Consider the following 27,251-nt stretch of genomic DNA (forward strand, 5'->3'; position numbering starts at 1 on the left):
TATCTAGATCAGCGCCTAATGAAGCAGCGGTTTCGATATCATTAGACAATTTAGGGTTCCGTACCCAAAGGATAAAAACGGGACCCTCTTAATAGGCACGACTTCGCTGTCCGTCTGTCCGTCTGTCCGTCTCTCCGTCCGTCCGTCTGTCTGTCACCAGGCTGTATTTCATGAACCGTGATAGCTAGACAGTTGATATTTTCAATTTATCACAGATGATGTATTTCTGTTGCCGCTATAACAACAAATACTTACTAATAAAAACAGAATATAATAAATATTTAAGTGGGGCTCCCATACAACAAACGTAATTTATTACCATTGTTTGCGTAATGGTACGGAACCCTTCGAGCGCGGCGAATCCGACTCGCACTTAGCCGGTAATTTTAAATTAAAATTTGTACTATTTTGTATTGACCAAGCGAGTGCGAAGTGCGAGCTAAGCGCATCCTATTCAGTTCGGCAAAAATATTTTCTTGACTCCGGCTGCTCTCCTGTACACGGTATGGTTCCATCTTTTCGAGCGATCATCATCTTGGTGACACTTTTTGATACTTAACAAATTTAACACATATCAGTGAAAGAATAAGGATCAAAGTTAAATGGCGTTCTAAAAGTTTTAAACATCTGTCGAAAGATGGCAGTAAATTCACTATGACGATCCGCCTCTATTTCAAATTCGCTTTGTACTTTGTAGGAAGTAAGGTTTTGAAAAGTTTACGACAAAAACAGTGCCAATATAGAGGGCGCTACTTGGCTGGTTTACGTGAAGCTGGTTCAAATCTGCACTTCGAAAACTTTTTGGTTTTTTTTATTGTTGTTTCTTTATTAGCACTCCAATCACTGCTACCACACAAAATTACACGATTCTAGTACTTCAGGAACCAATGTTTTCAGGTTTACAGCAAATTTTAGGTACCCCCATTTCAAGGGGTTGCAGGGCGAAAGTTACAGATTTCTCATCACCATATGTGTTAGCATACAGACCTATCATTACATGCCAAATTCCAGCCTTCTAGGTCTTCAGGAAGTAGTCTGTATTTTCTATGACACGAATTTCATATGGTTCGGACAGTGAAAATTAAAGAATCTATATTTTTTTTAGTATAATAGGTAGCCTAATAAAACTTGGTGTTTTTGATAAGTTTACTAACGCCATGGTATACAAAAAATTTCAGCTCTCTATCATTATCCAAGCCGAAACTACGAGGGTTCGAAAATACGACGAAACGTGCCGAGAACAGATATGCACTGCCTTTTGCCCTTTGTCTCGTCTTGGCGGGGGCACGGCCGTGCCCCCAGATAAAAGTCACTGTATCGCAGTCAAACACACTCAAGCATAGACTATTTCAATACTTGACATTCCATCAAACGCAGCCGTCATACATTCATTATAGACGGTCTGCGACACGGCCATTCTGACCTTTCACACGTCCTCGTGGGAAGAGTACTATGCAAGTCTAAACTCCACAGGAACAACAAGTCCACTCGGCTATCCTGATCACAATCATAAGTGAAATCAGACTTTACATAAGTTTGCTCGATCAAGTTCAATCGAATTTTATTTATGAATCTAAGAATTTCAAAGCCGAAACAAGTTCAAGTGCAAGTTCGCAATAACCTTATTTGCTTAGGGCCTTAATATCAGCAAAAATGGAACAGGTTGTTCGACTAGTAGTATACTGTACATCCGTAATTGTGTAACCCGCAATCCACATCATTGGCTAAACCACCAATGAAAAACCACAACATATTGCGTAACCCGCAATCTGCATCAATAGCTAAACCACCAATGAAAAACCACAACAAATTGCGTAACCCGCAATCTGCATCACTGGCTAAACCACCAATGAAAAACTACAACACATTGCGTAACCCGCAATCCGCATCATTAGCTAAACCACCAATGAAAAACTACATGCAACTTATGCCATAATGTCTTATGAAAGTAAAAAACGTGAAGCGTGTTTTACCCGTGCACCAATAGACATTAAATTTCTAATTTTAATCAAATCAAGCTTATTACAAACTTGACAAACGTATTACTTTCTTGATCGATCCATTCTACCCCTGGGAAAAAAAATCAAAGAACGGCGGGCTTTGTATAAGTAATTGCATCAAAGCAATATAACTTCGGGAATGTGAGTAGTCCTACACTCACACTCAGTATCCAAAATATCTCCATATCATAATTAAAATCAAATTAAAATAATTACCCGATCGGTTCGGTCGTTTAGGGCAGACGACGACGAGTTGACGTTACTGAAACACGACTTAAGTACGGAATCTAGAACAAATTCGGGATCCGGCACTGTTCCGATACCAATCCGGCATGCATCCTGTTCAGATCCGGCACGAATCCGGCAAATGATATACATCCGGTATTAATCCGGCACAGATCCGGTACCATTACGGCACGGATCCGGCGCCAGTCCGGGACGGATCCGGTACAAATCTGGCATGGATCCGGAACTCATCCGGCACAAATCAGGTATGCATCCGGCACGGTTCCAGTATCCGGCACGGACCCAAATCCAGGAACGCAAGGTGGATCCGATATTCGAAACGGGATCCGGAATACGAAACGGGCCGCGTAGCCAAGATGCCAATCGCCTACGCTCCGTAGCGATCGAAACGCAACTGTCACTGTCGCGCTAATATGGGAGAGTGATAGAGAGACATAAATGCTTTTCGCTGTCGAAGCGACAGCGATTGTAACGTGGCTAGGTCGGCGGGTCGGTAACTACCAGTAAAAGTATCATTCCTACTATTTAAAGTCTGAGTAGTTTATAATTTCGAAAACACTTAACCCCGGTATATTATACTGACGTATTGATAAGTAATATATTAAAAATATGGTAAAAGTTGTAACCAAATAAGCGGTACATACATAGACTAAAAGAATTCGATCTACACCTGTAAATAATCATAAAGGTATCCGAACTATTCAAAATAAAAGCGTGTTCCAAAGGTTTCACGCTAGCCGCGATGTAATGAATGCTTTAATTATATTATGGATAGGCATTAACAGCAAACACCAAAAAAATCCTAACTGTTGGTCTTGAAGAAAAAACTTGCAGTTTAATGCTCTCGAGTGAACGACTAGGCCGAAATGGGTTTTGTTCTTGATAAAATTAACTTTGTTTCTAAGCGCCCGTTAAAAAGAAACTACGTAACATTGGAAATATGAAATGATACTTAATTTCAGCTAAACAACAACCAATATAGGTGCTACTAATATATGTATAGGTATATAATTATAATAATTTTACACCACTGTTACTATTGCAACAAATTAATTGGGCAATTAAGCTTTAACTCAATCAGTTCTAATATTAATACCTACATAATATAATACATTCAGGAATACCATACTGACTTGTAGGTACTGACTTCTGATATATAATATAAATTCCTTCTTACATAACAACAATATATTTCTTGATCACAATATTCCGTTACAGTTCAATCTCCAATCACCTTCATTCACAATCGTCCTCCCTTCACCTCTGCCCGTAACCGAATGCCCGTTAACCGCCATGCCAGTCGTCTTTATTCTTTCTTCAAACTACCTTCTATTTACAAAGGTCAACTATCAATAACGTTACTTTTAAATTTATTAAATTATAGACTGCCAATGATTATTCAACTCTTTATTTCATTAAATCTGTTTCGAATAATTAGTAATTTTAATGAAACTTACAATAGCTTGGGCGTATTTTTCTATCACAATATCCGTACTTTCAACTTGTACAAAAATGTTGCCTTGACAAGGACGCAAAGCACTGAGAGTAAAATCATGTTATCGGGAGCATTCCATGAAATTGTCTACCGTTTGTCCCGTACAAACGCTAATTTTCTGAAGATTTGCAGGTATAACAGTTTCCTTTTCTATGACAAATGGTCAAAAATATGCACAGAAAAATAATCGCCTGCTTTAAATGCCGAAAAAAAAGTTTCAACACAGGAAATAAAATGAGTTTGTACAGGACAGCCCGTGGAATGCTCCATCGTCATATTTTTTCAATCTTGATTCGCCTGTCTCAAAGGTGATTGAATGTACATAGGTGAAGGCTCGCGTGAATTGAGATGGTAGAGCAATCAATATATGATGGCCGGATGTACACGATGTTGTTTTTGGAGTGATAAAAATCAACAATATTTTTAGACGGTATCTCTTTAGCAGGTACCTATGCAGCTATTAAACGACATGAACACATAATATCTACTGTAGGTAATTAAAACGAGTTGATATATATATATTACAATTATGAATGTTGTAAGTGTTGCAAAATATCTACTATTTTGCAGCTGACACTTGCATCACACTGACAGGCCAATTCGAACGTGCACTGACATCAGAATCATATTTGAATCATGTTATTTAGTTAATAGTGCATTTCGCTCGTACTTGTCCGTACATGTATTGGCGAGGGCGAGACGCACAATAACTAAACAACATAATTCTAATATCATTCTGATGTCAGTGTTCGAAACTTCGAATTGGCCTTTAAGGCACATAATTCAATGTGCCTCGAGTAAAATATCACCCTGTTTAAGCCTGCTTATCAATGGCCGAGCGCTACACAGCTACGCGCTACGCCGTAGCACTGCGTCGTAGCAAAACAGAAGCTTTGAGGAATTAACGTGACAAAATGTACAGTTTAGAGCCCCATCAACCACGATGGATGACCCCTCTAATCCCTTCAGCGGCGATGACAAGAAAAGGCGCTCTTATAAGTAGGGGTTTCCATGAAAGGAAGAGAAACAAAAAGTGAACGTTATTATACCCACGTGTTAAGCATGACTCATGCTCGCTAGTCCGGCTCTTCAGAGCCTGAACCTTGCCCGACCTGGAGGTCTATTCTGACTTTTATAACATGATATAAATGTGTCGTTGTAACGTTGAAGAAATATCACTTTTGGCACTGTTAGATCATATCCATAACAAAGACAGAACTTTGTAACCAATATTAATATAATAATTTTCAATATTATAATTTTATTGTTCAGAATACCCCTCCAGTATGCGATAAAAATATGCAAAAAAATGTATCTTCTGTACCTAAAGTTAAGGCTGATGTGACTTAGGTACTTTATAACAAAGGAAAGAAGAGTGTAAACAAGACACAGCATATGGCCCATATAAAGTAAGAGTAATTAAACGTGCAACGTGCAAGTAACCAAGAATCATTTACCACAGGCCGCTTGAGGTAACTTGTTTGTTATTTGTTGTTTTTATTTGCCCTTGAACTTATAAATTTTTTTGTATTAAAGGAAAAAATGGAAAAATTTACGCTTCCGGCAGGACTTGAACCCGCATCCTCCACAATCCGTGTGTTGCTCTTAACCAATTGAGCTACGGAAGCCTACCAGGACATCGCAAATCTTTCCATTCCATTCTTTATGTAAACACGCCTTTGGGGTGGCGTATAGCGACATCTACCGAAAGACAATTACATCTTTTAACGGCACCGGAGTCTCAAGTTGCATTGAGAATTCACCAGTAACAATGTGCTAACCCATACTAAATCAATTTTTTATCAAGCAGATACGTCTGCGAGTGATATTTCAAATTTTGTATTAAAGGACGTATCTGCTTGATAAAAAATTGATTCTTGAACTTATAAGTTCATGAAACTTAAAAAGCACTACGTAGGTATTTCATTTCTTCTACAAGTTTGTAATAAAACTATTACATTCGACCTCAGTCATTTTATACTCTGTATTACCTACCTTTTACAAGGGATATACTTTCAAACTAGCCCCGTTGTGTTAGATATACATACTTATATTGCTGTTGAAACTTATGATTTATAAGTTATGAAATACTTAGCATTCCTGGCAGTAAATATATAGGGATAGGCATTTGTCGATAAATTATTGTCATCTTGGTTACGGCCCCCGGGTGATAATCTGTAAAGGCCCCAGTACACAATGGGCCATCGCCGGCCACTCCAAGGGACGCATTTATGCGTTAGAGGGAGCAAGTGATATTGCTATGTCATTCTACCGCAAGGTTGCGTCCCTTGGAGTGGCCGGCGATGGCCCATTGTGTACTGGGGCCTTAATGTAGAGATTGGGCTGATCCACATTTGAGATGTTATTTCGGTGCGAGCTACCTTTCTTACGAATAACCAAATTCGACATGTACAACTGTCAGATTTCGCGTCCACGTCAAATCAACAGTTGATTTTATTGCATGGCGATTCTATCAAGTGTCGATTCGATCCACTATGGATAATATCATTTGGTACAACCAACATTCCAATTGTTTGGCTTGGTTGTCACGTAACTGTGGATTTCTAATGTCAAATTTTGACTTTGTACGTATTCGAGAACTTATAATTTTTCCCACATCAACAACGGGAGATCAACACGATACGTCAAACGTCGCTTGTCGAATAGGGGTTCTGTTCTCCGCAAATGCTCTTTTATATACAATACTTTTATTGTTTACGTTTAGTTAATTAGTGATAATTGTATAATTTTTTGTGTTCTGATATTGCTGTCGGAACTTAGAAAGATGGTCAAAGGACCATAAAACGCAACGCCATCGCCATCGGGCTTATTAAAAAGGGTTAGACGAGAACGAGTTACAGCCAGCAAATAAAAGAGTGGAATGATAACATATACGGCTCGATCTTGATCTATTATACTTTAGATATTGCATTGTTGCAAATGTATAGCATATTTTTTTCGTAAAATGATTGAGTCTAAGATACCTACTTAGTGCACATTAAGTTATTGTTGTATTGAATGATATTTGTATTGCCGAATAGCAAGGTCCGAACTTTATCCTTCCGAAGTAGCACTCTCGTGACCCACAGCGGAATTGGAGCAGCCTTGCATGTAAGACCGTGTGATTGACGTCGTATTGGTTTATATCGATAAACGACGAGTGCGTGACTTTTACTTTTCCACCCTTTTTATTTAATGATTCCTCCTTTGTCCCGGTTTCCAATCGTTTGTTTACCTAATGTGAATTCTATTCGTGTGACTTAAGGTATGTTTTTGATTTAGCGGTTAGTTTAATGCTGCAGCGTTGTCGATATGTAGTTACGTACTTTATTGCAAATTGATGTTGGTGGTTCGAATGCCAGTAACATTTGAAGTCAGCAAGTATTTTAGCACCTCAGAAAAATGGCAAGTATTATATTTAAATATCGTCGTCTGTTCATACGAATAGTAATGCGGGGTGTTTCAAACAAGTAGATTCTGCTAGCTTTTCGCCATATAGACTTTTAGTAATATATTGGAAATCTTCTACGAATGTTTACTTTTTAAACTGTAAAGTGTTATAGAGTCTGTGCGGAAAGAGAAGAGTCGTGGCAGAAACGGGAACTAACATTTTAAATTTTATATGGCAATCAAACCTTTGACACCTGTCTTGCAGAAAGTAAACAAACTTCTGTCATTGTATATTTTTATTAATAAAAACCGCAAGTTTTATGTATAAAATATTTTCAAAACACGATAAAACCGTACATAAAACCACAAGGAAAATTATTTTTAACATTGTTCGGTTTTGTCAGCGGGAAGAAAACGGCTAAAAGCCGACTATCGACTTACAAAAAGTCGCGGAACCTGTTTCCGCTATTCACGGGTATTGATGTTGTATTTAATATTAAATAATTACCTATTTAATAAGCCCCCTAAGTAACTTGTCTCCGATACATAATCGGTAAGTATATTCATTCAAAATATATTAATTTTCATAAATATGCAGGTCATTCATGATCTTTAAAATAACTGACAAATAGGCTTGATACTTGCCATTTTATGCATATTTATATGTAATTTTTTTTTCAGGATTGTGTAAAAGTACCTACGGTATCTCGAATAAAAGACCGCTAAGTACCTAGGTGATATGCAAGAATTCGTAATCTACGTGCCGGATTCAAGCACATCCAGTTCAGATGAAGATAGTTCTATGAGTGTCTCTGGTTGTTCAGAAGCTAGCTCAAACATAAGTGACATTGAATATTTTAATTCGGACTTCGATTACAAAGAATAAAACTTTTGCTAATAAAATATTTCTTTATTTGTAAGTTCGTTTACTAGGTTCTGTTAATTACGAAATTATATTTCATATTTAGCAGTGACTTTTCGGCGAAGTAAAATACCGTGAGATGAGAGAACCGGATATATCCCAATAAGGCCTACCTACTTATGCACTATTTTTATTTATATTCATATTTATTATTAATAATGTACACATACATTACAAGTCAAGTTTACAATGGGTGAAATATATACCAGATAGTAAAATTACAGTTCTATTGCCCAATTTCTACCCGATCTACCCGGTTTTGTATTAAAATAACTGTTGGACTGCACAGATTAGGCAGTACATAAATAAGACTCTATCTTGTTTGGTACTAAAATTACAGCTGTATTGGGCAGATTCTTAACTAGTTTTAGCAGTTTTTGTCAATCGCACTGTCACTTTTTAGTATCTGAGACATAAAAACAAGAGTGTGTTTTAAAAAGAAAACTAGTGCCTGCGCTAAATCAGAGGATTGAGTTGACGAGACTACACCACCACCAGGCTCCGTTTAGTAAGCCGTGGTACCTTTAGTGTCGTACTATAATCACGTGACCAGTGTTGTCAGCATAGCAAAAACCATAAAATAGCACTGGCGCGCCCTCAAATCCCACGACTCTTCTCTTTCCGCACAGACGTATAATATGATTAATTAGAATAGTTGTCACTTTTGCTATAAAGTTTAGACAATCGTCTAAACTTTATAGCAAAAGTAACAACTATAGGTAATCACCTATCTAAGTATAAGTTCGTACCTCTTTCGATATTAACCTAGAGTTAGACCAAGAATAGTCTGCAGCGATTTTGATAGCCCACGCAGTGCAAGTGTTATTTATAAGTCATAATTTCATAGAAGTTTGACATTTAAAATGACACTTGCACTGCGTGGGCTATCAAAATCGCTGTAGACTTTTCTTGGTCTAACTCTATGCTTATTCGCTAACGCGGTTATCACACTTATGCGAATTTGCACGAATTCCGGTGTATATGACTTATATGAGCGTTACAGCGCCTATATGCATGTATATAGCACTCCAGAGCGCCGTGCGAATTAGCATCCAGTGTAAACACCGCCTTAAGTTAAAAACCCACTCCATATTCGTAGTACCCATTAGGACAAAACGGGTAGTAAGGATAAAATTTGTATTTAGGATTGCGAGGAGACCCGTTTTCTTAGTAAACACCTTTTATTAATAAGTACCTTACTACCTATTTACTTTTATTAACTTTTTTACTAACTAACTTTGTAAAACTACTTATAATGCTATATAATATGGTAATGAAAATATTCTGATAGTTCAGGTCAAAGTACCCTTAACATCTCGTAACTATCCCCCATTTTCTCATCTCAAAGGTGTTCTATTTCTCATACTTGTAACATTTAGGTATTGCAAGAAGTACAATATGAATAATTAATTAGCTATCTGAATAATTTACAGTCAGACCACAAAGCTTTCCATTTTTAATGATAATAATTCATATCGCTGATCGAACGTTTTTTATTTACATCAATGTTAAAAAAATAAATGCCTCATTTGATGTTTTGATTAAATTGACTGGCAAGCACAATAGAAGCTATGTGCCCACATGATTGCCGGAATAATCTTTATATTATTTTCCTTTAACAGAGCAAATGATTGAATGTTACAAATATATTAGCTACCCTACCCCTATGAGAGCATTTCTTTAATTTTTTGCCATTTTTATATATTGTGACCTTTTTTACCATGTTTGTGTTATTTCTACTCAGAATCACGAGCTCTTTCGATCCTAATGGGCTAAAAAAATGTCCCAGAGTTTTTTCCTAATGTGTTACCATTTCCCCATATACTTTGTATGGCGGTAACATAAAGGAAAGTTTGAAAAATGTATGGAAATATTAAGACACTTATTTTCTCCTATAAGGATGCTAAGGGCTCGCGATCCTAACTAGAAATAACACAAAAGCGGCAAAAAAGGTCACAATATATAAAAATGGCAAAAAATAAAAGAAACGCTCATGAAGTGCTTTCTTTTAAATATTTTTTCATTTGACGCACGTATAAGCACTGTGTAAATAATTATTAATTTTGTACATAGGCTGCTACGAAAGTTGTTAGTTGCTCCGGCTCTACCCGTGCGATTACAATATAATTCATACCATTGTGAGGGATATTTTAGTACTTATAGAGGTGACGTATGTTCATTTTTAGAAAACGCGTAGGTTTTTTTATATTATTATTTTTATTTCGACGTGCCGCGAAGCCTAACCATCAGCCAGGATGATCAGTAATTGAGACTCCATTATGTGGTATCATTTTATAAACATTATTAGTTTAAACATAATTATTTGATTTTTTAGGTGCTCCTCATTGCGGATCTCGACCTTTTTATACGTACGTATAAATAATTTTGATCGAGTAAACATAATTATACACCATATTTTGTATTTATTTTTTAATGAATATTTAATACCTTGAAAATTATATTTAATGTTACGACGTCGCTTTTTCACGCCGCGCGCATTTCCCGAAAATGAGGCGCGGAGGGCTGTGTTCAGTGTTGCATAAAAAGTATAAATAATGGAGATACAGTTCTGCAAGTATGGAATGTTTTATTGGAAATATCATCCTCTTTTATAATATTAATTTCCGTTTCTTAAATATGAACACTTTTTGAGATATTGGGGAAATAAAAAATATCTATTTTATTCCCCCTGTTTTTGCTTATAACTTTTGATATTTTTTGTGTGCTAATACACGCTTCGAATACATTTATCTACATATTATGACGAATCTAATGAGGTATCACACGTATTTTTAGGAGTAGTATCTCTATTTTTCACCGTTTTCAGGATCTCGAACAGACTAAGCATAGTTAGTGTAAGTTGCAGCCCATGTAATATGCCGTTTCGTGAACCGAAGATTCCCTTTGGCAGGACTGGCCCTTAGGACTTAAGAAAGACAAAAAAAAAACAAGAATATAACACATCCATACTATTATAAATGCGAAAGTGTGTCTGTCTGTCTTTCTGTCTGTCTGTTACCTCTTCACGCTTAAACCGCTGAACGGATTTAGTTTAAATTTGGCATAGAGATAGTTTAAGTCCCGGGGAAGGACATAGGATAGTTTTTATGTCAGAAGTCACCCCTAAAGAGGGCGAAAAGGGGGGTGGAAATGAGAAAATTTATGAAGTGCCTGTTAATTGGTGTAAACAATTAAGCATATTATGCTCGAATTGCTATTAGATTTTATCCAGGCGCTGTACTTACTCTAGCTGCTGGTACTAATTCCACGCAGACGAAGTCGCGGGCAAAAGCTAGTACATAATAAGATATGACATTATATTCTGTGTATTCAAATCCGCCATGTTTGCCGTGATATTTTGACCCGTAACAAACCCTACAGTAAAAGCATACTGTACTTAATATAAGAAAGACAAGAGAAGAAGGGAAACCTAAAATTACTTATCTCAGCCAAACCCATCCATGCTAATATTAGTGTGTCTGTCTGTCTGTCTGTTTCCTCTTCACGCTTAAACCGTTGAACCGATTTAGTTGAAATTTGGTATAGAGATATAGAGATAGTTTGAGTTCCGGGGAAGGACATAGGATAGTTTTTATGTCGGAAATCATCCCTGAAGAGAGTGCAAAGGGGGGTGGAATTGAAAGAGTTAATGCATTGCCTAATAATTGAAGTAAGCAATGCGCGAATTGAATGATTGCTATTAGGATTATCCAGGCGCTATACCTACTTTAGCTGCTGTCACTAATTCCACGCAGACGAAGTCGCGGGCAAAAGCTAGTAAAAAATAATGCGTCGTATGAGGAAATTAAAAGACTGGCTCAAGAAAGAATGCTTTCACTATTATAGTATTATGCCACGTTATATTCCATAAACAAATTCCTTGCAGCATCACCTTGTAATTGTATTAAAAAGTTGGTATGTGGCTGTGTCCTTATTTATGATAACACCGAAGCATAAAATCAGTCAAACGCCAAATGTGTATTATAATAATATTTTTATTTTTATTTGTTTTTACTTTACTAATGTTCTTAATTATTATCATAGCAATGAATCGAAATATACACAAATAACAACAGAATACCTAGATTAAAATAACTAATTTACCGTCATGAGCAATAAAATGGACAAATTAGATAGAATTTCTATAAAGCCATGTGGGGTAAGAGAAACATAGTTTATTTCCCCGAGACTGGCAATAGAAACAATATGACGATACCCTACAAGCCCCAGTATTTCTCTCACCCCATTTTACATGTTTTAATTGCTCTTGAGTGTAAATGCTTACGCTATAGTAAATTTATAGACTACCTACACATAAATCTTAATTCTTACCTAATTAAACTATGTTAATTAACAGTCTTCTTCGTACCCACTAGAGTTTATATATTATACTTAAAATTTATAAAAAGATTTGCTTTTGAAATGCCATTAGAACACACTATTTATTTTTTATCAACACGCCAGACAATCGCTTGTGACTTAAAAGCTTTTACGAAAAAAAAAATCTCTTATGTACTTATTTTTAGGCGCACAACATACCAAGCCAAATATAAAAAGCATGTTTTATATAATTAACATTGACAACTCATCACAAATGCTTTCTTATGTCATGTACCAGTAGGTTTTTAAGATAATTGTCGTCATTTGCAAGACATTCTACTATATCGAAGTGATCCACCTCATCCTTAATTTCGAGGTACATGTCAGCGGTCAGGCAAGTGTTTAGCAGAAGTTCATAGAATTCTCTCGACTGTTTTTTGAATACTGGGCTATCGTTTTGTCCAGCCAGGATATATAGTCGTACTCTTCTGGCTTGCAGGTGCGTATAGCAGTCGAACTGTGGAGAGAGCGGGATAGCCCACTCGGTGGGAAGCTGGACGGCGTCGTTGACGGAGGTGAGGACTAGTTCGCGGAGGTCGTAGATGCCGGAGATCAGGAAGGCGCCCTGCAGGTGGTTGGAGCCGGGCGTGTTGTCCAGGAAGTCGGCGTCTGACAGAAGCTTGGCCACCAAATGGGCGCCGGCTGAATGACCAGCGAAGTAAACACCTCTGACAAGATAAACATAATGTAAAATTTTTCTAATTTTTATATGTTGAACATGTAGTTTAAGTCTAATCAGAGAGGATCTCACAGCAGCTTCTCTCCTTCGGAAGCTCCGGGTAATTAGAAAGCAACGGGTTGAGTTGAAAATAAAAAAAAAACATCGTACGTACATACATAAGTGGGATACTTCTTATTCTGCTTTACGTAATTTTTATTTAAATTATTAATAGCAGGTAGGTAATGTAAATGCTATAGGTATGTACTTAAATAAGTAATGCTAAATTGTTTTATTAGGTAGACGAAAATATCAACGTTGACACAAATATCATCGACAGTTTGCCGAACGGCAAAATCTGAGGGGATAGTATCGATCCGCTGACTATGGTATGGATACCTACAGACGGGGAGGATACAGACAAAGAGACTCCGTACCTCGATCCCATTTTGTCAGCGTACTCGAACACGAATCTGGCGGCATTCTGTATCTGCTGCACGATCTCCGGCAAGGTGGCGGAAGGGCACAGGTCGTAGCCCACCACCACGGTCTTGACACGCGCGCGGTACAGCGGGCCAGCCGGGTAGCGCGAGATCTCGCGGTTCAACTCCTGCCAGTAGCCGCCGTGCACGTACACGAGGATTGGCGAATCTGAAATATTCCCGTCAAAAGTTATCAGCTATAGCTAAGTATATAGTCATTTAAAAACATTGTTATCTCTCCGAGCAAAACTTGTAGTCAGAAATGAACTGGCCTTCCGTAAAGTAAGTATAATAATACAGGCTGTAATCGTTAAGTGTAGCCAGGCGATAATTCCGTAAATATAACAGATATCAGAAAACTTCAAATTGATATCGAAAGTGCGTTACCCAATGAGTCAAATTACATTTATAACTTTTTTTTAATAAAAGCAGAAATATCCCAAACATTAACTTCAAACCCTCCCATACATTTAGTACGACGACTCACCCCTCAAAGAACTTCGGTGTCGTAAGAGATAAAACTGCTTGAGATTCATTATTTGTTAGTTAATGTTTGGGTTAAGTTAATGTTTGGGATATTTCTGCTTTTATTAAAAAAAAAGTTATTAATGTAATTTTACTCATTGGGTAACGCACTTTCGATATCAATTGGAAGTTTTCTGATATCTGTTAAATTTACGCAATTATCGCCTGGCTACACTTAACGATTACACCCTGTATAATGTACTCGTAAAACCCAGTACGAATCAAGACTCTTTCAAGAAAATTGCATTAAAAAGATGAGCAAGAGTCAGAATTTGCAATAACCTGTACTCGTTTAATACCGCTCAATGTTATTGTAGGCTAATGTCGTAGAGCTGCCACCTAGACCTTGATTCTTAGCAATAGATGTTAATAAAGTCTCAATTATTGTAGCTAAATATATTGACAAATACCATAACGTTCTCTGGCCTCTGCCCATTACACCGTATCATACCATGACCGTGCTGTGAACGTATCAGGCATGGAATGTAAAGCGATACGGACTTCTATGCCCACAACACCGTGTCCACATTGTTTCATATCCGTACATAACGGGCTTAGTGCCCGTAGTAACCGCTTATCATCCCCATAGCATCCGCCTATAATTCCCGTAGCATCCGCGTTTCTTCCCCTTAGTACCCGAGTTTTATTCGCGAGAGCCAGAGTCGTCAGAAAGAGCGAGCGAATAGTTAACTGACTGGCAAGAGCGAGCAACAGATACGGCAACGAGTTTATAACGGGCTTAGAAAGATCACCATACGCGGTTATAATTATAACCCGTACGCTCACCGTTTCGCTGCCTGCACGCACCGATCCGGCAATATTGCGTGCCATACACGGAGCGTTTCGGTACCGGCAAAATATTTTCGTCGACAAATTTTGACGGTGTTGGTCGGTGACGAAACGGGCTAGTGGGCATAGTTTCATACTTTTCAATACAAATAATATTTTATTGCCTGACACGTTCCTACTACGGATGATACGGTGTCGTGGGCAGATACCTTTTGGGTACTTTAAGTTAGGTAACTTACCGTTTGGTAAGTCGGTGCCGAAAATATCGAGTTTCTGATTTAAGGTGGCTCCGTATTCGATCTCCAGTTTATGGGGAATGTTGTTGGTTGCCTCTTCACTTGCTGAAAAATATAATTATTATTTGATTAATACTATTGTCATACCATCTCACGTCACATATCTTAATAAGTATATTTTAATGTATAGGCAGGCGTGGCTCACTCCGCGATTTCGTCGCTTTGCTACAGGTAGCTAAAATTACATCCGTTCCGCCCCAATTTTGGGGAAAGCCATAAGCCGCGCGTGGCGCTGTCGCCACCTAGCGGCCATATCTGTGCTGATCGTAACAGACGCGTTTTGTTAGAGAGTGAGTCGTCAGTACCTAGTACCTACTATTATTTATTCTGTGGTATAGGTAAGAAATTTGTCTTTAACAAATTCAAATTACAAGTATTACCTATGTATCTAACTGTTTATTTCGTTATCTGCTCTCTAAGTGTACCGCCCACTACTTACTAAGTATTATATTATGATATGACTATACTTAAACATGATTTATTGCCCCGACGCTCAGTTGGTAATGGCCCTACAATAGGTAGCTATGACGTACTCTGTCTACGCACCTGCGGTTACTAGTTGTACGTGGTTCTGGAGCACCTGCTGCGAGGTGGCGAAGCGCGTCGACCACTGGCTCGGAGAGTACTCTCTCTCCAGGTCTGAAGAGTCCATTATTACTGACATGGCGATCCCGTCTGCTACTGAAACGAAACATGCAAGTTACCGGGCGTTCGGTAAGCGACCTAGCCTTCCTAAACGTAATACCCGCAACTCGACTCGTGTGACCGCATCTTTAAAAACAAACTTTAATTTTGTGAGCCTTTTAGAGCATTTGATAATCAGGACAAGAACGTTGATGGAGTCGCCATTTCCGAATACGGCAAGGAAGATTGATATTATAATATAAATTTAAAAATAAACAAATCTTGAGTTTTAGAACTTCTATAGTTCGTTTTTTTAGCATTAGAAAGAAGGTAAGCGATCTTAACATGTCTCTTATTTGAAAAGCGCTTTTTTAAAATCAGTAACTATTACTTATCAAAGCAGAAGAATAAATGATCGTATTAGATTCATAATTGTTACATATTTACCGTGACTTATTTTTAAAACGTGTTTTTCAATTAAAATACACATCAAGATTGTTTACCTTATTTTATTTCTAATGCTAAAAAAAACGAACTATAGGAGTAATAAAAAAAGGTGTAGTTTGCACCTGAAGGATGCAAATACACCTTTGTGTGGTGACCGTGACTCTTTATAAACGCTTCATGATACGGAGTCTGAAAGTTACCTAGTCTGTTCATTAACAAATGTCGATATGTCATACCTAACTTATGTTTGTAGTACATAATTTTGGCAGTGCGACGTCGCGTCGCGGTTAATTATGTTGACTTGAAATTGAATTAAATGACGTGATATGTGACACGAATCGTATTTTATTCTCAAGTGAGGAATTTTAAGTATGATGGAATTAAAGCAAGAAATTGACATTAAAAAAATTCGCATTGCGCACCACGTACTTATGTGCAGTATTCATATAGTTTATATCAAGTTATACTAGAGAGACCTTTAATTAATTAGTTTTGGAATACGTTCCTCCATTATGAAACCATGGACAAATATATTAAGGACAGCAAAATAGCATATGCATTCTAGGTTACAAACCGTCTGCCTGCCTAGCTATCACGGTTCATGAGATACAGCCTGGTGACAGACAGACGGACGGACAGACGGACAGACAGACAGACGGACAGATGGACTGACGGACAGCGTATAGTCTTAGTAATTAATAGGGTCCCGTTTTTACCCTTTGGATACGGAACCCTAAAAAGCAATGTACCTATGTACAGGTTTTTAAACGATCCGCAACGCTTATAACGGCACCCATTTTCATGAAATCGTCCATAGGATGCAGTAGGTAACCGCTTTCGAAGATTATAGATTAGTGTTATTACTACGAGTAGGTAATTAATACTATTTTGTGACTAAGTAAAAAATCTAAAAATACGGTTTCACGGTACCATTTTGCTTTTTATTTGATGGTTAATGTAATATGTAAATATTTTACTCTAAATGATAAAGTTGGACGGACGGTATTGCGGTACGTACTTAGGTCCATGTACGAGGCAGATGCGTTAAATTGTTCAACTTTTGCACAAAACTGAACTATTGGCTTTCGCAATTTAAATGCCCCATGGGTACGGAACTAGTAAGATGAAATGGAATGCATGGAATGCAGCTTCTCTGTTTCGGCCCGTTATATGTACTCGTACACCTACTATATATGAACTTGGCCTCCGAATTAAAGCCTGAAATCTCGAGTAGGTATTACTTCTTACCTGTACTATAACGTAAACTAATTTTAGAATGACATGTATTTCCAAATATAATTAAATTTATTGACACCAGCTCGTAAATGCTCTTTATATTCTTCAAAAACGGATGAAAAAGTTCCATTTTATCCACAAGAGTGGCAAAGTATGTTGATGCAAGTTTTAAGTTGATGCGAGTTGATGCAAGTTGATGCAAGTTGATGCAAGTTTTAAGTTGATGCAAGTTGATGCAAGTTTTAAGTTGTTTGCTCATGTGGCTGGTAGAATTTAGTTTTTAATGTTGATTTTGAATGATAAGCATTATAGCGTTCATTATGATTTTATTTGTTATGGTTTACAGTTAGTATTTTTTCGCGTAGGTGTGGTGAGAAATCTTGTGTCTCACTCGTCAGCAAAGTTTGTTTAACCCTTGTGCCTTGGAGCACTCGATTACGCTCGTGGTTCAATTTCGGGATCATTCTCTTACTTGGGAATTTATACTATATTATAATACGCGATAAACAACTTTTCATTTCATAGCTATATCTAAAAAAATGCTGCGGACAAAGACGTAATATTTTTTTATGAATATTTGTAAACTCCAAATGTATTTCTTATCGGCACGATCGTAAAAAGAAACGGTGAATCGACTCGTGTACTTACCTACATAGTACCGCCAATATTGAAACGTAGAAGCTAAAGAAGATACCGCCGGAAAATATATTTAAGGTAAGCACTCCTTTCAACCTCCTGAATTGTTCCCCAAAATAAAGGTAGGGTGACTGCTACAGTTATCGCTCTTAACAATTATTATTTATTTATTTTCAAACATGTCCGTCCGGCTCACAGCGGAAACCAAACGCCAGAACATGGAAAAACATGTCAATTGACAAACATACAAATTAATATTTTACAAATACACAAGACAAGTAAAAAGACACAGACAAGTAAACAAAAAAAAAAACAATACATAATCATTAAACATAATAATATCCACATTTTATATTCGGGCATATCTCCCAACCGCTTTAGTCTAGGGACGTCCGATAAAAACAATTAAATATTAACACCCAAGTTATCATTAAAAAGGTCAGCATCCTGGATCGAGCCAACTAGACCGTTTAGAAGTGTAAGGGCTCTCGACGTGGGCGCTCGGCGCGCGTACTGCGAACAACGCATGCCGGCGTCGAGCGCCCGCGCGCACATATTAGTCGTTGGGGACGAACAGCGGTATACTCGAGAGCACACAAGGATTATCCACTTTACCCCGGAAAAGCAAGATACCCGGAAAAACAATAAGATTTCTATGGCCATGTTTTTTTCTGATTTGTTAAGAGTAGGATTACCATCAATAACTATAGCAGTCACCATACATAATTAGTTTGGTAAGCTCTAATTGAGTAATCGCTAATTAGTACGTAGGTAGTAGGTAACTAGATGATAGATAAGAACCCGAACAATAGAAGTATTTTTTATTAAATTACGTAAATGATCTTGAACCTACCCACTAATGCTCTATACCTACTAAGATCGCCTTAAGTAGCTCACTGCTGGATCTGCATTTAGTGCACTTAAATAGAAACTTATTAATGGGTGAAATTGTATGCATGTTGTATTTTATTGTTTTATAATTGATTGCTTATTTATTTCTTAGTTTTTAGGTCTGTATTTATTATTACATTTAAATGATTATGGTTTTAATGTTTAAAAAAAAATAGAAACTTAATAAATAAAATAATTACTTAAGTACTTAATAACAATTATGCACGATAATAATATACATATATTTACTAAAGTTATCAATACTAGGTATTACCACCAGTCGTGTGAATGCTATGATAAATGCAATACTAACTATCCAAACGTTGTTACGAGATAATTTACCTATTGTAAATAGGTAGATATCGTATAGACTACAAGGACAAATTAATAGTACCTACATTACGATACAAGTGCGAAAAGTAGGAAATCCGCCACGAGTGGCGTTAAATTGAAACACGACCGAAGGGAGTGTTTTAAATCGCCACGAGTTGCGAATTACCTTTTTGCACGTGTATTGTACAACGTTTTACAGTAACTATACATATGGTCCTTTAAATTTTTGCCATAGGCACGTATATTGTCCTTAAAGGATGGCTCACCTTAGACCGGGCCGTGTCCGGGCCGGAGCTTCCGGCGCATCGTTTTATATGGAAAGCATCACGTGATTGCCTGTCATGTCATAGAAAAGTAAGCGCCGGAAGCTCCGGCCCAGACACGGCCCGGTCTAACGTGAGTCATCCTTAATCCCGCCCTGGGCGGTAAAGTTATGTACTGTAAAGAATATTAAATATTACTCTGCTCCATCACGCAAAAAGTCCCATAGCATGCTGCCGTAGCATGTCATTGCGATTTGCGGTTTTCTACGCATCTTCGTCTGAAGCTTCGATGCGCGACGAATCGCGTCTACATACGTACAGTCAAGTGTAAAAATATGGGTGCACACATCATACTCAAAAATATGTCCCATAGCTCTTATAGCGGAACTATGGTGGAATTAAGAATTAAGTTATATGCACCCATACTTTTACACTTGAATGTATAAAAATCCGTACGGTAGGTACCATCATGGAGCTCGGTGTGGCATACCCTGAGGCGCGCACCGCATCTCCGTCTGAAAGCACGAATCGTCGTGCGATTCGCACCTTCTCCCGGAGATGCGGAGCCAATGTGTTACAACATGCTGTTTTTGCATACAAATCGAGATTATATAGTACAAAGTTAAAAATCACAGCACCGGACGTCGTTCCGAAGTGCTGAGCAGGTGATAAGGGCCAAAACAGTAACAGGCAATGAAGAACTGAATCAATTGTTTACCGATTTCTCGCGCCATAAATTCCGATTCAAATTAGTTTTGAAATGGTGGTTATGGCTGTTATGTTACCTACCCATATATTTTACATAAAATAAGGAAACTTGTTTTATCAATCAAATTACATGTTAGCTGTACCTGAAGGGCTACTAGTTGCGTTGGTAACTTAGCGGTTAGGCATAACTTAAAGAACAACTAAGATGATTGGTTTGGTCCAACAGTACTAAAAACTGAAGATCAGATTTACTCAACTATCCCATCAATAATTTGTCGTAAAACGACTCAGTGAAGTGGTAGGCCTACCTAGCTATATAAATGCAAAATCCGAATTAGGTAGGTATTTGCTGTACCTATAGGTAGGTATTATTTAGTGTCTGACCTCATTTATTTCTTAGGCATGGTGATTGGTAGAAACTCGCAGAGAATAGAGACCAGAGGCGGGAAACAAGCGTCCCGTCGAGCAACAGATTATCGCGATACCGATCTTTCCAACAAACCTTCATCGCGAAACCGATTTGTCGAGCACTGTTTATCGCTATTCCGATTTTTTGAACAGAGTTTCGAAAATCTGTCGAGCAACAAGATTATCGCGTTTTTGATGTTTCGAACAGACATTCATGGCGTCTCATTCTGTCGACCAACAGTTTATCGCAATAGCGATATTTCGCACAATCGTTTATCACGTCACGTTTGTAATTCTTTGTACGTCGTATACTCGTATCCATTATCGTCAAATACGATGTCAACTAAATTGTTCAGTCAACAAAGTACTCGTATATGTCGATTACTCGTACCTAGTTGAAGTTTTGGTGACGGAAGCAATACAATTAGTTCGATAACGATAATTGATTATGATGCCTTAATTAGTTTAAAAATAGAAATATCAGTAATTAGAAATAAAACAAGTAGGTGCTGTAATTTGTGTAGGTACTTACTAGATTCCATTGTATGACGTGAGTAAGATACTTTTACAACTGCGTCGTGCGCGCAGCCCGCACGACCGACTGCCTAAGAACTAATTATATGACCACATGTAACTCGACACCGGTAGAGCGTTGTTCTAAGGTATCGATATTGAATTTCCTTACATTGCAACTGAATAAATAGAGGTAAAACAGACATATGCATGTATAGACTAATAAAACTTGACGTCAGTAGTTTGGTGTCTTCAATTAAGTAATCACATACTACCTCGAGCGAGCAAATTGTTTACAATATAACTATACATACCTATTATGTACGTAGTGTACTGGTGCATAATAAAAATCTGTGTTTAAAAGCAATTTAAATAATTTCGATGAAATGTACAAAATAGGTTCGAACAACTTAAAAAATCCATCTAGCCCAAAATAAGAGACAACATTAGGTAAGCCTGTTTTCAGATCTAGATCGTTGATTGATTCTTTCGTGATGATAGGTAGGCATAGAAGGTAGGATCGTATAGAAGTGCTATACGCGTGCCTCCGTGAGGGACAAAACATACGCAAATGCGACACTGTGATTGGTCGAATTCGTTTGTTGCCCACCATAATCCATACTAAAAAAACGGTGGGGAACAAATAAAATGTGAGACTGTGACAAGCTCAAACAATAATAGCTCTTTCGCTGCTACTCCTACTGAAAGATACATAAGACTATCTTGTTCGGTCACTTCTCACCCTCATGCCAGATCCAGTTTTAATACTAGATTCATGTAGGTAGTAGCTGCCGCTGTGTGATAATGTGATAAGGACAATTATACTGCTACCCCGACTAAATATCTAAACCAAAAAATATTCTCGACTGTTTCCTCGTTCAAAGGTTAACCAATACCAAAGAGTTATTGATTGTAATTGAGATGTAAAGTCTAAGAAAAAACGTGCTTCCTAGTTTGAAGCTAGAACCAGATGGCGCTGGTTCTGTGTCATATGTTTTGTGATCACTGAATTGTCAAACGTCAGCTTCTGACAACCAAAATAACCGCATAATGTACGGAGCCGTACAGCGCCATCTATATCACCTGCCAAATTCGGATTAAGAAATTGACTTAAACTCAATACTCATCAATTAATGGATCTTTGCCAATACCAAAGAGAATAGATAGTATAGAGGGGTCCTGTCATAGTAAATTTTGTAGTCACAGTAAATTTACTGCCATCTATCGACACACGACCAAAACTCAAAATGAAAACGTATAATACTATCAAAAAATTAATATATATGGCTAAATGATTTTTTTTTTTTTATATCATTTTGACCCATGTTCATTGATACTGATGCCTATGTGCTAAAATTGTTAAATATGAAACGGTGTCGTCACCGCCATCTAGCCGAGGATAGGCCAAAGGTGTATGCGCCATCTGTCCGAGAATGACTTTTTCTTGACTTCCGAGGCACGTTTTTTCCTTAGACTTTATTCATCTTATACGGAGTTACATATGTCTTTGCCAATACTGACAATGCCAGTGGAATATCACTCAATCAGAGTAGGCTCAATAAAACTTGTATTATGTATAGTAGGTACATAAATATCACACAAATGAATTTCCGTACCGGGATTCGAACCCAAGACCTCCAGCTGCGTAGGAAAGGGCACTTAACTACTGACTAGGGTGGGAAGCCGTGGTGCATCTTCTTTTACTACTTGTCGAGTTACAAATCACGTGAAAGGAACTCTGTCATCGATTGTCACTTTGACAATTGACCTTAAGGCTACCTTAAGAAAATCGTTAAGAAATTGGGTATAGGTACTTCTTAAGATCATAGAAAACACCCGTTCATAGAAAATCGTTTAAAATTATTTTACTCTTTTAAAATAAGGTGTGTTTACACTTTACAGATATAATTATTCTTTATTATATCGGTTTGTGTATCTTGGTACCTACATTAAAGTTTATTTAATGCTGTCATATTCTCAGAAATCTCAGAATTTGAGTAAAATATGAATTCGGTGATGTGACCCACCAATTTGACTGGAAACTCGTATTGACCATACTCGCATGAATACCAGATCTCATTAATTTAAGTAATTAAACGTCCATCGAAGTACATTACCTTATAATGTAAAACTCATAACGTTTATAAAGTATTTGGATGCGCACTCTATTATATTGTTCATGTTCGTTGTCACTGGCCAACCCGTGCGTCCGGTTTAACAACTTCTCATCGAGAACTGTAATATAATAAATGTAACAAACGCTTTAATCATCTCTGTGGTTGAAATCGTTAAAAAAATATTAGAAAATATGTGTGTTATGACACACACCACTCGATGCAATTACCCAAAAAATAATGTAGACTAGCAGTAGCAGGGTAATGGAGGAATGCAAGGGTCAAGAATGAAATGCTGAGAAAAAATACTTTTTTTTTTATATTTTCCGGTCGAACGGCAAAAGAAGTACTCCGGATTGTAATTAAAGTAGGTAGGTCACTGCACTCACTACCAGAAATATATTTACAGTACATATGGTCCTATTTTACCGCGCTAGTGCGTAAAATAGCACTTTTCGTGCGTATGTCTAAAGTTTAAAAAGGGCCATATGTACTGTGAAACGTTGTACGATACACGTGTGAATAGGTAATTCGCAACTCGTGTCGATTTAAAACACTCCGCACTTGTATCGTAAATAACTATTTCGATGTTATGAAAGATTGTTTTCGATAAAATTCCCAATTTACATATTGCCAGAAATAAAATGTAAACTACTTATATAAGGTGCTACTTTATTAGTTGCAGATAATACACAGCTGATAGTAGGTACTCGGTTCCTGGAGTATATTTAAGTATGAAACATTATAGATTTTACGATGTTTTTTTGGAGAAAACTCAAAAACAAATTTACGTAAAAATTTAACACCCTGTTAATGTGATTATTAAATGTGAACTCATTGAACAGATTCTAGTACCTCTTTTACCTAACACCTAACTGTCTGGCCACTTCATCCTAATAACGTAATAACCTTTTGCAGTTTTCCCGCCGAACCATAGTGAAATTTAATTTTTTATTCGGTAAATTGAAACAAAAAAATAATAATTAAATATTCTTAATTTCTATTTAAAGTTAATTGTTTTAAAGTAAAGTATCATCTGTTAAAATATCTGCAACTAATAAAGTAGCACCTTATATAGCAGACTATAAAATAAGTAGAATGAAAAGAAAAGAAATGGGATGTAGAACTGTGATGGGCACCTTTGGCAGTACAGCTGGCGGTGGTTTTTCGAATAAATTATTATTATTTAGCATAAATACAAAATGTCAAAGGGCTCGGTAGGAAAAAGGGTCTGCAACATGCTGGTAGGTACTAGGTACCGCTAGAGTTGCAAGCAACCATACTCTTTTTATTTAATTTATAATACTTGTATCTATCACCCAATGTCACAATAATCTCACAGAGAGCGGTTCAATAACCAAGATAACAGTTTGGACGCCAAATGCGAGTAGGTATATATGTATGGCTCGTTTTATTATTAGGCAATTTTATCGTTCTCAGTAAACACAACTGGTATCAGAAACCTACTCTATACTTTTACATAATACAATAATGAAGATGTTTTTTAAATTCAAGGGCAACAAGTCAAAAAGATTTACATTAAGCTCTAACTATTAATATCAGTGTAACTTGTATAATATGTTGACAGTTAGTTAGATAATATTCGAAAATATGTACCACAAATCATGAAATCATATAAGTACCATTTGGTTGCGTAAAGGGTTGTAAAATTAGTAAAAATTTTGTCATCACAAAAAAATCATGGGTAATATTTGTTATTATTATCTAACTTAAAATGTAAAAGTCATCACCTGGCAAAAAAATACCTAGGTACCTAATAAATTAAGAATACTTGCCCTAATAAGCATTCTTCAATCGACTAAAAGGACTGATTTCACTGATTCATTTGACTTGGCCTCTCCATTCTAAAAGACCGGAAACATAAATTAGAACAAATTGACTCCAAGGTGACGAGTGAACGAAAAGGTACATACAAAATGTCGTAAAAGACATCGAATTAAAATTAGATTAATAAAAAAAACGAACCTAAAAATAGGTCGCCGTGAAAGATATAAAATAGTTATTTACGATACAAGTGCAGAAAAGAGGAATTAAAACACGACCGAAAGGAGTGTTTTAAATCGACACGAGTTGCGAATGACCTATTCGCACGTGTATCGTACAACGTTTTACAGTACATATGGCCCTTAATACTTTTGACATACCCACGAAAAGTGCTATTTTACGCACTAGTACGGGAAAATAGGACCATATGTACTGTAAAAAATATTTCATGTTTAGGTTAAAAAAATAATGATCAGTAGGTAGATGGTTAATTTAATCCATCGAAGCGGGCTATCGACCTTTTCCAAGAGCTTTTATTTATAAAAGCATTAGAAAAAAACTAGCCCTACCTAAAAGTTCAACTTTTCGCTACGACGCACAATGTAGGAATCTTAACTTGAACGGCAAATTTCTCCCAATAATAATTTAAAAAATAAAATTCTGAATAATGCAAACATCAGGAAAAATAGTCTAAAATCTGTACGAAGCATAATCATGTCAATATATGTAATATTCTATTTTATACGCATAAATTAAAATATTAAATTTTGAAGCTACTAGGTACATACAAACGGTGTTTAGGCGCGAAGCATGTCCCTACCGTTCATCTTTAGGGGTCACAAGCCTTACATAGTTAACATTTTGCTAGTAAGTAACCAAGAATCGAATTCGCTAATGCACAGATCAAGTCTCAATTATTTTAATAACAATAACCACACTTACCAGTTTCTCCCGTTCAAAGCTTATAAACGACGAACGTCAAAGCCGGTTGGTTTGGTTGTTTGTAAATAAATATTGTAGAGCATGCGCGAGCGCCGAGCCGAGGTTGAGCGAGAGCGGCCGAGCGAGCCCGAGCGGCGTGTGGCGCGTCACGTCGCGCAGTCTTAATATAACTTGCACTAGTATTCTGACCGTGTCAATACAAAAATATTCCAAGAGATACACTTTATCGCTTTTTTATCACCGATAATGCCGAGGTTAGCAAAATGTTTGTCCCTTACTTAGTTTTTATAAAAACAATGGTATACGCCGGACATAAACGGGTCACACACAATTTAATGTTTCTCGTTTGTTTACCAACACTGCACCCTTACAGGCTGGATACATTTTTAGTAAGTACATGAGACTCAAATAAGAATACGCGATATACTGATATACCTATATGTACCCACATACGGTCCTTAAGACTGCGTCGACACTGTCGACAGTCCAGTGGCGCCCTCATTAGAGTAAATGTGTTTTCTTATAAACTTATTAATTTTTGTATAAATCAGTAAATATATTAATATTGTTGTCCTACTGATTCCCCAACTTTTGATCTTTGTCACATAGGTAGTTTTGTTTTGCATATTTCTTGCTTTATCAACTAAACGGCAAATGGTGTCCACATTTTTTTACATTTAGGTGATATAATAAAGTCAAAAGTAACTACGTAATATAAAACTATATCGCATAGTTCATAAATTGGGGAATAAGTAGGACAACAATATTAATACACTAGGTACTAATGGAGAAAGGGAATATAATATAATTATGATCATTTATTGTGTTATTTATTTACACAAGCTCTTTGTCTTTTAAAGGTACATCTAAATATTTAAAAATATCAAAATATTTAAACTATTAAGAAACAAACATTCAAGAGCAATGGAAACGGATAATTTTCTATGAAAATTTCCACACAAAACAGCCACTTCGCTTGTAACTGATTTAGGTAGGTTAGGTATCTACCTGTTAGTACTTACGGTAATAAGTTAATAACATAAGTAAGTACAGAAAAAAATTCCAATTGATATCATCGTCCTTTTTTTGAAGTCGGATAAAATAATAACATAAAGCGAATAGATTCGATAGGTAGGATGGACTAAGAATAGATTCTTGTTATTGCTCA

General features: G+C 36.8%; 1 protein-coding gene across 4 annotated transcripts; it reads right to left on the minus strand.

Moving 5' to 3' along the window:
• Nucleotides 1-12,178: 12,178 nt before the first annotated feature.
• On the minus strand, nt 12,179-26,210 carry LOC134805343 (kynurenine formamidase). 4 transcript variants are annotated; one of them, XM_063778675.1, is made up of 5 exons: nt 21,262-21,330; nt 15,730-15,861; nt 15,127-15,228; nt 13,529-13,742; nt 12,179-13,101 (listed from the first exon to the last, which is right to left on the minus strand). In XM_063778675.1, the coding sequence occupies exons 1-5, from the start codon at nt 21,269-21,271 to the stop codon at nt 12,642-12,644; spliced, it is 918 nt and encodes a 305-aa protein (XP_063634745.1). In that variant the 5' UTR covers nt 21,272-21,330; the 3' UTR covers nt 12,179-12,641. The 4 variants fall into 4 exon arrangements, with proteins under 4 accessions (XP_063634745.1, XP_063634744.1, XP_063634747.1 ...); XM_063778674.1 differs by having other exon boundaries at nt 12,180-13,101; nt 15,730-15,864; nt 21,262-21,391; XM_063778677.1 differs by lacking the exon at nt 21,262-21,330 and adding an exon at nt 26,078-26,195 and having other exon boundaries at nt 12,181-13,101.
• Nucleotides 26,211-27,251: the final 1,041 nt, after the last annotated feature.

The sequence above is a fragment of the Cydia splendana genome, chromosome Z (genome assembly GCF_910591565.1).
Source record: "Cydia splendana chromosome Z, ilCydSple1.2, whole genome shotgun sequence".
NCBI classification, from domain to species: domain Eukaryota; kingdom Metazoa; phylum Arthropoda; class Insecta; order Lepidoptera; family Tortricidae; genus Cydia; species Cydia splendana.

Bases quoted from the DNA above. Each gene is read 5' to 3' on its own strand.
- LOC134805343 (XM_063778674.1), bottom strand. The intron at 15,229-15,729 runs GTGCGTAGACAG...TATATTTTTCAG, and splicing joins CGTACAACTAGTAACCGCAG to CAAGTGAAGAGGCAACCAAC. The intron at 13,102-13,528 runs GTACGGAGTCTC...TTATCTTGTCAG, and splicing joins GCTGACAAAATGGGATCGAG to AGGTGTTTACTTCGCTGGTC.